The sequence below is a fragment of the Pagrus pagrus genome (genome assembly GCF_965226575.1).
Source record: "Pagrus pagrus genome assembly, chromosome: 7".
Taxonomy (NCBI): domain Eukaryota; kingdom Metazoa; phylum Chordata; class Actinopteri; order Spariformes; family Sparidae; genus Pagrus; species Pagrus pagrus.
Genome location: NC_140191.1, coordinates 30,493,214 through 30,506,177, shown reverse-complemented (window position 1 = coordinate 30,506,177; position 12,964 = coordinate 30,493,214). Strand labels below are relative to the sequence as shown.

Here is a 12,964-nt window from a genome sequence, read left to right as displayed (position 1 = left end):
TCAACAGACAGAGAAGGAAAGTCCTGTATCTGATTCCACAGCTCATTTCAGAGGCTGCTCTCTGCCAGTGCAATGTGCTGTATCACCACCTAACAAAGCTGAAGCACAATGAAAGCTTCAATGAGGTTTTAAAGCTGTTAAAGCTATTTAGTTTTTTAAAAATCAAATACCAAAATCAAACAAGGATATCTGAAGAGATAAAAAACATCTTTAATAAAAACATTTTAACAGCTGTTGTATGAGAACTGCTACAAAATGTAAAGGCACAACAAAAAAACATTTAAATACTGATTTATGTTGTGACAGCATTCTGCACATAATAGCTTTAATTACATTTGTCAATGTGCATTCATTTATTAACGTAAATTACAGTTGTCAAAGTAAATACTATCCAAATAAAATTTTAATGTTGTCATTAAAACATGTTCCTTTTCAATATAAATCCCATTCTATGATTTGAAAGAATTTCTGTCATGCTGTGAAACTGGTAACTCTTCAGATTTCTGTACAGGGCATTGAGTCAACATGATCTTATAAAGGCATTCGATAGGTTCCAAAATATTAGTTCATTGATTTTTAGATAGACAGGTTGCACTTTATTTTATTTTCAGTCAGTGTTTGTCTGTTATGCATATATCTCAAAAACTATCACTAGTAGTTTTTAGTTGAAATGCGTTCAAATCATTGTAGTGAACAAACCCTCCTACAAGCGAGTAGAGAAAGCACAGGCCGGTTGGGTAGGTCAGCTGTGGTGTCTTGGTACAATATGAATGTCCTGTCATCCCCAGAACACACACACACACACGCGCACACTTGTTCACCTATTGCTCATTGTATGTAAATGTGGAGCTGAAATAATTGTTGGCTATGAATAGCAGGGAGAGTAGTAATGCTCAGTGCTACACAGTAGGCTAATGAACAGGAGAGTGAAGTGATGTCTCCTTGTTTTCCTGTGTCCAGCTACCTTCTTGTGTCCTGTTGATTGTGTATGTGATGACATGCCTGCCCATGGAGAAATACACTTGACATAAAGTTAGTGTGCATGCACAAATGGCCTGTTTTGTGTGCGAGCAATGTGTCAAATTGTCTTCAAATGCAAAGTGTGCACAGACACAGTTCTAGGTCACAGCTTTTTGTGTAGCACCTCAATACACTGCAACTGTTCAGGAGTGCTGCTTTATAGACTGTTATGTGCACAAAATAATTCATTTGTTCACATTGTGTATATTCCATGTGATTTGGTGAAAAACGGAAACAGTGCCAGCATTGCACTTTCTTGTCTAATTTGCACATTTATGTCATGAAATCACCAAATTCAGAATGTTTAATCTTGATGTAGCAGGCACTGCCATAAGGCCATAAAGTCTATTAGATAGAAGAACTACTTACAAAATGAGTCTTTCTTATTGTGTTAGTGCTAGTTCATGTACATGTACATGTACATGTACAATGCCTATGGTGCTAAAGTTTTCTGCACATTCTTGCGTTAACTGCAGTTGAGTTGAATAAGAAGATTAGCACATCTTATTTTGACAGATATTGGATTGATTATTTGATTCATCATTAGTGGGAATTATTACACAATTTTCATTTTCACTGAAAAACAATTAAAATCATGATAATGTGACATTTGTTGGGATCTCTAATAAACAAACCTGTTTTCTTACATCTGTGGAGCAAGATTTGTGGAGTAGGGAATCTCTGCAGCGCTACAGTACTTCATTTAATACTGATTTGTCACACGTTTTACCTTTTCTCAAAAAATGGCAGATTCCTGTGATTTGAATATTGCACTTGGCGATATTGTGATTATATTAAAATTAAATGTGCAGCCTTAGCCTGTAAAAAGTCACTGAGCTATCCAAAGTCTACATGTACGATTCCGAAACACCAAAATGTGAATATTTTACATTAATTTCTTATGTGAGGAATGTATTTTGTGACTGATAATTGTGATGCAGGTGGAGATGCAATCGATTTCTTTATTACAATGAATGGGAGATCATTTTTGTTTAATAAAAGTTTCTACTCACACCTCCTCATTCATACTTTCCATGTGTTTTGAGTTTCCTTGTTTAGTTTAGGGTACAAGCCATTCTTTTCTCCGTAAGCCATGTTGTCAGATTAGCATCTGTTGTGGATCACAGACCACCATTTCCATTGAATATACTGGCATTTGCACTCAGTGTTGTATTTAAACTTTTCAACACACAAGTTTAGTTTTGTTTGGATCAAAGTGGAGTCCCAACGGTGGCAATCACACAGAGTGTGTGTGTGTGTGTGTGTGTGTGTGTGTGAGTGTGACATACCCCTGGCTCCCTCTCAGACCCAGTCACCCTGAGCTTGGCATTCAGCTCACCTGTAGATACATCTGTGTGTGATTAGCATGTTGGCATACATTGCTGTGTTGCTGTTACTTGCTACTAGTTTTTGACAGGGCTCATATTAATGCAGGCTCTATCATTACAGCATGTTATTAGGCCATGCTATCCTGTTTTAGCTGTGACCAGTTGACACCAGTGTCAGCTGTTTCTCAGTGTGTGGGAGTACCATAGTTTCTGGAGCCTGGAGGTTGAGTAGATTACCAAGAAAAGCCTGAGTCAAAGGGACATGATAAAGCCAGAGTGCAGTTACTACACCTGCTCAGTTTGCCAAAGTAAATACATTTCAGATTTCTAAATTATACTTCTGTACATTCTGTACATGGCAAGTCAGGGCAAGAGAGGACCTTTTTTAACCCTGTCCCCAAAATGAATCCAGGAGACCATTCCTTTGTATTTCACCATCACGTTTTATTACTGACTCACAGGTGCATAGATTAAAATGTGAACTATGAGTGAAAAGAAAGAAGTGTCCAACATGTCTGATGGCACTGGGTTGTATTTGAGGAGCTGCTCGCTGTGTATGTATGTGTGTATGTGTGTGTGCTGCGCTGTTCCCAGGCAGCATTGTGCCTGATTTAGCCGGAATGCTCGGATAGCAACAGTAACAACTTTTAGCTTTGGCTGGCTCGTGAGAAGAAGTCACACATCTCAGCTGTGGAGAGTCACTCAGTGACCATGTGCTTATGGAAGCCTTTTGCACCGCTCGCTACCCGGCTGTATCTCCTCCCCCACTCTCTCCCCACCTCCTCCCTGCCTCCCTCCCCCACTCTCCTCCCCCCCTTTACATTTCTACCTGACATCTTCAAACTATTTCCGCGTCATTCCTGCCTCGCGCCGTTTGAAGAGGCACTGAGAAACTAAGCCGAGCGCCCCTCCCACTGATCCGTGCGCTGCCCAGTCACAGCCGGGGAAGGGACTTTATGTAGCCAATTGCATCGCTGCTGCCGAAGCGTCGGGTAGCAACAGAGCCCGCAGAGGGTGCCTGCTGAGTGAGGGTAGAGCTGCGTTTATCACAGCACAGAGAAGTTGAAACATTTCTCAAAGCCTTTGTGTGCTCTGTGGTCGCAATAATAAAACCTCATTTCAGGACAGCTCTGTTACGTTGAAGGTTATAATACTAAAATCTGCCATAATCAACGTTTGTGTCTCCAGTCTGCGTCCACTGAAAATCTATGTTTTTAATGACGTTTATCAATGTAGCCGCCCCCCCCCCCCCCCCCCACACCTCTGGCTCAGGTCTCTATTAACACTGCATAATGAGCAGACCATAATATATCTGTAACATATAACTGTATTTACTTGACAATTAAACCTTTGGAAAATGTTTTCACTGTATCTTATGTTATTTTGTCAAGTTTCAGACTGACGAGTTGAATAAAGTAATGAGGAAGTGGTCACAAGTGTGTTTCAAAGCGTGTTGTCGAGCTTTATCCATAAAATAGTTTGAAGGGTTTAAGTAAAGGTTGTCTATGCATGCGTGTATATAAAGTTCCAGTATATATATCCCGCTGTTACTATAAATGGACAGGACGGGAGAGGTCTGCTTGGAACAGACTAATGCGGTCAGATGGAAGGTTACCGTCCGGCTAGCTCACTTGTTGATAATGTTTTATAAAATCAGTCAGCGTCTGAGTGCTGCTTGATGTGAGATTTGTGTGTCTGCGTGTGTGTTTTTGTGTATGCGTATCTGTTCAGCTTTTACGGGCACTATGTGATGCTGCGCCAGACACATCCACTCCGACCCCTGCCACGGGCACATGGTATAGTCCCTATGGCAGGGTGGGGGAGCCGTGTGGGCGGGGAGCACAGATTCCGTCTAACGGTGAGGCTCGGGAAGGGAGACGGGCGAGAAACATGAGTCGAAATCGCCCGTATGAAGGTTTCCATCTTGAAGGAATAAAAAAATCACCGTCGATTCTGAGAGGGACGACTAAAGCGATGTGAGGGGGAAAAGGGCGGAAGCAGACGGAAGAAGAGGCGACCAGAGGCGTTTGACAGCAAGCTCAGGAACTTCACTGGATTTGGTTTCTTCACTTTTCCTCGAGACGAATCGAAAGTTTTGCTTTGCTGCGGTTCAGATGTTGTTTTTGATTTGACTGTCGTGTGATTATCTCAGTGACTTCCTGGACCAAGGGGCGCTTTGGTAACCAGACAATATCCGACTTTGGAAGTACAATGCAGGCCGTCAGCGGCTCGTCCTGTGTCACGTCATTTCTTCAACACGCGGAAACATTTGGCATCTAACCCATAATACTAGTTTGACCCTGAAGGGAGGGAGGTGTGCAGCTGAGAGCAGAGTCCCTGCCTGTAAAGCTACATCCCCCTGTTCCTGCGCACTCTCCTGTTGGTGTGGATATCCAGTCAGAGAAACTTTCTGTGGGACTCTGTCAAATCAACACGTTGCGGTGGATTGGTTTGTTTACATGTGTTTGTGCTGTCCCAGAACCATCCTGTACAGTGTACTGGGACTGCAGTACTGTCTGGATTTCTGAGAGGGCTCCTCGTCCCTGTTAGAGGCCAGCCACCTTGTTCTGTAGGCGGGTGGAGGAAGCGGAGTGTGTTCGTGGAGCTCTGGCTGTAAAGGCTGGGTGAAGTTGCCAGTGGAGGGCTGTGTGTTTCACTGGATTAGCCTGGGTGATAATATCACTCTACACTGTCCTCTGTCCAGTGACAAGTCTCCCCACACACTGCCAGTTATTGGAGCTATTTTTGGCCTAAGGGATGGGGTAAAACCAGGCAGCTGGAAACCCAACTCCCCTCCACCTCCTTCTCTTCCACCCCTTCTGTCACACTACCTCGCTCAGCCCACCTGGCAGTATGCTGGGCGAGCCTGGTTAGCACAGACTTGACTTACTGCTAGTTATTGTTTTTACACATAGTCTTGATGAAAAAGAAAATTGGATTAACTTGTACTGATTACAAGTGCTGAGCACTCTTGGAACCACACTGACCATGGAGTCTTGGAACCTGGGAATACTAGCTACACTCATCACATAAACCCTGTGCTGGATTACTACCAAGATGTCTGAAGAACTACTCGTATAAAGAGTCTATGCCTTTACCCCTTGGACATTTAGCTCAAACTGTCGATCAGAGTGGCTACTTGTTAACACACGATAACAAAGGCCTACTTTTGACTACTTAAAATATCAGTCACCAGCGATCTGGAGCAGCACACGCCTCCAGCACACAGAAAGAATGCATGAAACTGCCAAAACCAATGTAACAAAAAGTTAACCTGACTAACCAAATAATATATTTCCCCCTGCTCCCTAGACCCACAGAGAAACAGATTATATATGTAGAAAGATCTAAATCTATAGTGTAACTCCACAGAGGACAGAGATTACATCCTTTATATTTTTACTAAGAGAGACAAGCTGCCTGTTCACCAGTTGGTTGCCTTAGAAACCACAGTCACAAAATAATTTTAAAAAAGAGCCAGAGAAGTCGGTGCCTTTCGATTGGTTGGTCGGTTTCCCACCATTTCAAGATTCATTGATTCAGTTGGATGTAAACGGTTGAAGTGAACTCTGGGATTGAAGACACGTCTGATGACAGTTACCTGACTCCACACAAGCTCCACGCCTCTGTCACACTGTTCTGACTGACAGTATTTCCCTGCTGGATTGAACAATTGCCAAGCATTTCCATGGTGATCACGTCATCATCCGTGGAGGACAAGACTGTGCCCTCATGCAGGATGGTCCAATCGGAACCCTGGATCACCTCTGGCCTGTTGCGCAAGAACAAGAGTCAGTGTACACACACACACACACACACACACACACACACACACACACACACACACACACACATTTCCACTGATGAAAACTGCAACTTTTCCTTGTTCCTCTTGTTTGAATGAGTGTGTTATTGTTGCTGTCAGTTATTGTATGATGATTATTTTTGTGTCTGGATTTGTATGTATTTAGATAATGTGTTAGAGTGGTGGTGTGTGTGTGTATGTCAGCTTCATTATGTGTTGGCAATGAGTGGTAATGTTGAAGTTTTTATTGCATGGATGTGTAACAGTTGTTTCAGCCTGAACTCAACGGTCAGAGTCCTGGCTGATGATTGGCTGCTCTGGGTGTGAATCGGCTCACACTCCATGCCTGTTAGTGTGACCTAAAGTTTCAGGTGCATCGGGAAGCAGCAGTGTGCTGACACTGAGCTGAGAGACAGGTTGTGAGGAGGCCGTCTGTTCTGAACCATCAGGGTTTGACCGTTATCAAGTTTGACCACTACACACGTGTTAGATATCTTTGTTTCTTTGTTAGTCTGTGTCAGTGGTTTCCAAGGTGGGCCACTGTCCAGAGGGGTCTGCAAGTCCATTTTAAATGGGTTGTTAACATGTGGGTTAACTCTGTCATAAAAACCCAAACACTTCACCATGTCCAGAACAACTTTCGTTTGTGTTACCTCAAAGTGCCACAGCGAGCCTGTCAGAAGCTCTGCTGGCCAGGTGATCATTGGCTGTCATGGACCATCCACAGTCTACACTGTTTGTGACAGAAACCAAGAGGAAGCTAGCTCGCTCCTCAACATTGCCAAACACAAGTTTATACAGAATCCCTTCAGCTCTGTTTGACTCCCCCTGAACGTGGGATGCCACTATCAGTTAATTTTGCTTTTCAAAAGCCGTCACCCATTGCTCGGTAACTAACAGGTTAATTATTTTAAAAATGATGTGAAATACAAGCATAATAACATGCTTTCCAAACTGCCGCTCAATTGACTCTATGAACTTCCGCGGACTGTGTCAGCCCCTGGCGAGGCTGTCAGACATGTACCGGACGGTAGTCTCACATAACTGGACTTAATTCCACACTTGTGGGGCTTTTCCACTGGCACTTCTGGCTGCGCCGATTTGCTTTTCCATCGCCAGTTTTACTATGCCAAGTTGAGCTGTGCCGTGCCGTGCCCGGGATGGACATTCTCTGGAGTATGGCCAAGGTGCGCCCGCCCTGCCTCCAAGTGGGCTGCAATGATGTCTCGCAAATGCAGCCAACCCCTGCTCACCCCCCTCAAACAAGCGTGTTGTGAGACTTAACTCATGTTGGAGCAGGAGATCTGAGAGGAAGGTGTTTTTAAAGGCTCTCAGTAGTTTCATAGCTTCTTACTGAATCTTGTGTGTTAGCCTTTTCCTGCTGTGTGTCCAGACTGCAGTCGAGAGAACAGGGGAGATGTTTGTTTTCCTCCTTGGTCCAAGTTGTTTGTGCTTCCCCACTTCACTTTCACCAGCAGTAATGAAGCAGCTCATGGGCCTTCACTGTACATTGATGCTACTGCTAACTGTCCTCCTTCTCCAGCCACTGTGCTGCACGTCACACACTCACCGCTCGCTCACTCACTCTTGCTCTACCACTCAAACCTTATGTGTCGTGTTAAGTTGTGAGGAATTATGGGAAATTGAACTTTCCACATCCACTTCTCTGACCACTACACAAGACAAGCACGTCACCAGTTAAAGACACACCTTGGCGCAGGTAGCTCTGTTGTCATGGAAATGCAAATCCCAGCTGATGTGCCAAGTCAAACCGAGTAGCGCCAGGCTGGCTGATGTAATGAAAAAAAACATTGGTTTTGTGTCTGTATGTTGTGTATTAGGGGTTTTTGTGGGCGGAGTTTCCTAGCATGCTTTGAGGCAAAAAGCTGAAGTGAACTGTCTAAATATGGACTAAATGACAACAAATGTAACCTGTTATACAGTAATTAGTGTTGCTGCTGTTCGCACTAATTCTAAAATTTTTCAAATCGATTACAGTTGCTGTTGTGGTAAAATAAATTCTCGTGCCATGAGTGAAGTCATTCAAACAGTTATTAATGTCCTGCCTCTCTAGCTTGCACAGAGCATGAAGTGGAAGGTAGACATGATGTGGACTGTTAAGACTAGTGGTAATTAACACTTAATTGTTGACATCCATTCTCTGACAACAAAAAAGGTACAAGGAAGAACTGGCCTGTCTTGAAACCAAGCATGTAAACGATCAGGGTGGCCGACACGGGCCGTTAGAAATAATACAACACACCACTTTGTGTGTTTGAGTCGTCTGTCATTTGTTGTGCACCGGTGTTATTATTTGTATGACCACTGAGGAGTTGTACTGAAATGTCGTTGCTGATATCTATACGATACTTATTAGAGGACAGGACCGTTTTTAAAGGCACATTGCCTTACACCACCCTCTCCTGGTCCTCGTTAGGGTTTGCAGGAGAGACTTTAACAAGTTTAAGCAACAATGTGCTATGATTCACCTCACACACAACCAAGCAGCTGTTTCTCACACACATGCAAGGCTACGCTGTATCTCACAGGTCATTTCAATCATGTCACAGACAGATTTTTGTATCGCATGTGCAACATACAGACCTGTGTGTGTCTATAGACTATAGACTAATTAACAGACTGAGTAAACAGAGAAGCAGCTCTGTGTTGCAGGACAACTTGTGAGTGAGTGAGTGAGGCGGAGCTTTCATAGACTGTGAGAGAGGAGAGAGACAGACTGGCATGGCTTTACAGAAGAAACAGGTTATTCAGTGCAACTTCACACTATATCAGTATAAATGGTATTGTCTCAAACTATATCTCGTATATATCTTAACACTTTCATCACTGGCAAGTTGGGGGTGCTTTATATGGGGTATCTCCTCTGACAAAATATACAACGTCTCTAGGCCGAATCACCTTCACAATAACAGTCACTTCCGGATAGAAAACTGGCCATTGATTAGCACTGTGGAGATATGTGAAATCTGCAGACTTGTGTATTTCTGTTGTCATTTTCAGCTGTAAATATAACGGGTAAAGATATATACTTAAATATGGTGCTCCAATCTATCTGAAGTTTCTGCACTGTTTATTTTTATGTCGCATAAAGTAACTGCTTTGCTAGCATCTACACAAAGTGACACCTCAGACTAACTGCTCCCTTTGGGTAAACCCAAGCTGTTATTGTCTTTGGTCTGTGGTGGCTCAACAGGTATTAAGTTATATTCATTATTAGTTATATTTAGTTAATTAAGGCTCTAAAAGTGTCATTAATGAGATATAAAAGCATCAAACATGCATTTCAGATGAGTTACACTTTGAAATAACATGATGAACAAAGACAATTCAATTATATTAGGTGTGTCACGATGTCGATTTTAAATTGAAAATTGATCAAAATCAGCCTTCAATTTCGACAATGGAAATCAAATGCAGTATCAACAGTCCGCTTTCAGACCGGACAGCAAGTCGTTTCTTCCAATCCATAAATTAGTGACATCGTACACAGTGTAGCTCAAGATCATTTATAGCAATTCTGTCCACAGATGAATGAGTTTTAATGTTTCTTATTTCCTAGCAGGTGACATCGTGAGGACTTTAAGCGCTGGACAGAGTACAGAGAGGTGTGAGTTGTTACAGCTGAGTTCAGGCACGTTAAAGAGAATTAGCTTTCAGCCCCTAAGTTGCAGATATTTTCCGTTGGTGAGTAAATCTCGTCAGACTCTCCGCCACACAAACAGTTTGTATCTAAAGTCATTTAATAAATAAACTCTGCTGACACTGCTTTGGTGTCGTTTATCTCAATTGTTGATTGATCTCTGCTTCACACCATAACAGCATAGCCAGCAGTGGTGTACGTTTTTTAAAATAAAAAACTGAATCAAATTGTGACCTTAAAATCAAAAGTCAAATTGAATCGTGGATTTGGAGCATCATGACACCCCTAAATTGTATGTACACTAGTGTGTGATGCAGGGGTTTCTACCAGGAAGTTATTGTAAACAAACATTGTGATTTTAACTATAATAATACAACTACATATATTCATGTGAGCATGTGTTGAGACTGGTTGTTTGTGCATGTTTGAGAGAAAGCTTGAAGACCAGACACGCTTCATATGTAATTCAGCCCTTGTCTGGACTTTACTGTTATCTTAAGACACGTCATTGTTGGTACTTTAAGTGTGTTTTTTTGTTTCGGGAATGACATTGCAAAGAATGACAGAACTACGATTACGTTTGTAGATGTGCTCAGCCTTCACCTGTAAAATTTAGACTGTCATTAGCCATATCTTACCTCATTGGAAAACAGACCAGTATTATTATCTATTGTTATTGAAGTAATTTTTAATGTCCAATGAAAGATCCTTTGTTGTTTTGAGGGTTAACTCGGGGCAGAAAATTCAGTTTTTGAGAAACTGAATTTCTATCGTTTGTTGTTTATTGTTGAATCACTTAAGGCGGATTGATGGAATATCATCTGAATGTGTCTAACCTAAAACTGCAAAACCACACCAGGATAAAGTCAAACGGTTGTTGTGAAACATCCCTTCCATTTCAAAGAAGATGCCATGTGCTGGCAATGTGATGGCCTAGCCATCAATGCTACTTTTTTTTTTGATCAAATAGTGCCTTAAAACTTGAAGTCAAGTAGAATCATGCATGTGGAGCATGGTGACAGCCCTCTTCATGATGTGTAGTGCCTGTACAATGTGCTGTGTTATGCGAACCAGCTGCAACTTGCCACAACCATGCAGTGCTTGTTCCTGGACTGCAAAGTTGTTCTGTTAAAAAATGCATCATCTCTGACAGCCCTGTGTCCTTTCTGGTGACAATGCATGTACACATGCACAACTTTTCACATAAATAATTCACAGCAGTCAGGGTCGCTTACCATGATCTGCAACATCCCAGGTTCAAATCTGTCATGGGACCTTTTCTCACATCTCTCTCATCCTCTTTTCCTGTCATCTCTCTGCTATCACTATCTAATAAAGGGCATACAATTTCAATACAATAATAATGTTAAGAAGAAGAATATGAGTGCAATCTGTGTGGCAGCTAGGGTTGATTAAGAGATTGATATCACACGTGATGTGAAACAGCAGGCTGTGATTTCTCTCTGATTTTTTAGGCACAGACTGTAAATCATCAGTTTTTAAAACACTGATAGGTGATATGTGCATACATACAAATTGGGATGTTGTACTCCACAGTGATTTACATATATGCTAAGCCATAATTCCACCAAACACTTGTGTATTGTACTAAAATTATCCTCCATGCAGAGGTTGATCTGAAACTGAAACTGTGAATGTCTAAACACCCATTTCTGACTGAATGCATAAACAATCAGCAGACACCGGTTACTTTTAATCATTAAGCATGTTTGTGTAGTTAACTCGCTAACACACCTGAGGTGGAGCTCGGTGCATTTCTCCACCCCTTGGCTACGTAGGCCAAGATCTTGGGAATGAGGTCTCGTGTTAACACCTGCACATTCAGAAGACTTGTTGCATTTGTGGCAATGAGCATTGTCCACATTGATAAAGAATGTTTTTATGCTCTCTTAACTGGTCTGTGTTAGCAGCAGATGTTTGTGAACACGTTGTCTGTTTTCAACTAAACATTGAACTAGTAACCACAATATCACCAGATTCCCTTCCAGAGATGCTGCGTGAGAAACTTCAACTCTGCAAAACAGGAAATTCTACCTCATGAAAATTCAGCATTAAATAAAAGCATGAAGCTGTTTGTTTCCTTGTAAAAAGTGTCAGTGTGTGGCAGTGTTGCTGTACCAGCCTGTCTGCTTCTGTGTCTAAAGGGCGTCTTAGATCCCAGCAGCTTTTAAAACACTGTTTCAACTGATTTAATCATTTACATTATATCTACTAAAGATGACCATCTTATTTACGATAAACGTCAAATTTTTACAAATAAACTAAACAGTAACGAAAATAGGCTACTTCTTTGTCCCCGTGGACAAAGTCCCCAGACTCCCTTAAAAAATGTCTCAATTTAGTGAGTTGTTATTTGGGCTTTCTTGCAAATTCAGCAAATGTTCTGCATGCAGTTCTTTTTGTCTTTGTGTAAAAACATGGTGTGTGTTTGTCCCAGTGATGGACATGTTTATTTCATATAGAGCAGGAAGTGACATCAGATCACAGGTGGTCACTCACATGCAGGTTAATGCAGCTGTGAACAGCCTCTCAGTGACTTTAGAGCTCATTGTTATCAGAGCAGGTCCGTCTGTGAGCGTGCAGGCGTCATGACAAAGAGACGTCTCACAGAGGGTGGGCAGTAGCGAACACAGCAACAGCCAATGAAAACATTGATTGGATGTTTCTCAATCAGAGGGGAACGCGCCCTCGCTGTTACTGTTCTACCAAACATAGGGAGAATCTGGAGTGTTGTACGCCCCCTGGTGATGTATAAACTGTGTCTGTGGATTCATATTGTAAGGGCATTGGCCAATGAAACGGTGCGACTCGACTGGCTATTTGACGGCCTGAGAAAAACATTTGAAAATCAGCTTTCTTTCTTCAGAATGGCTTTAAGAGTTTGCCTACATTACATACTGTTAATTTAATGTCCACCTTAATGCACACACACTGGCTGCCTTTCCTTCTTTTTCTGCCTCTATTTTCTCTTTCCCAGCAACTTTAGCCCCTTTCACACTGCCTTTTCAAGGCGGGAATCTTCTGTCTGTATGAAAGTTACGGGGGCGGAATGGATGGACAATTTTGTTCCACGTCTGATCCACCAGTGGAGGTAGTAACGAAGCCGCAACAGAGGCGAATCAACGTCTG

The 12,964-nt window shown here is 42.2% G+C and overlaps 1 protein-coding gene across 2 annotated transcripts in view; it reads left to right on the top strand.

Annotated features, from left to right (window-relative positions):
- Nucleotides 1–12,964, top strand: part of dyrk1b (dual-specificity tyrosine-(Y)-phosphorylation regulated kinase 1B) — a 75,439-nt gene that overhangs the window by 26,107 nt on the left and 36,368 nt on the right. The window contains exon 1 of one of the 2 annotated variants that reach the window (XM_084358468.1): nucleotides 4,192–6,139. The exons of the other annotated variant lie outside the window; for it this stretch is intronic. Coding sequence (XP_084214594.1) covers nucleotides 6,037–6,139 — 103 coding nt within the window. The 5' untranslated portion in view covers nucleotides 4,192–6,036. Of the gene's footprint in view, nucleotides 1–4,191; nucleotides 6,140–12,964 lie in introns of those variants that run through there. 2 annotated transcript variants of the gene reach the window in all.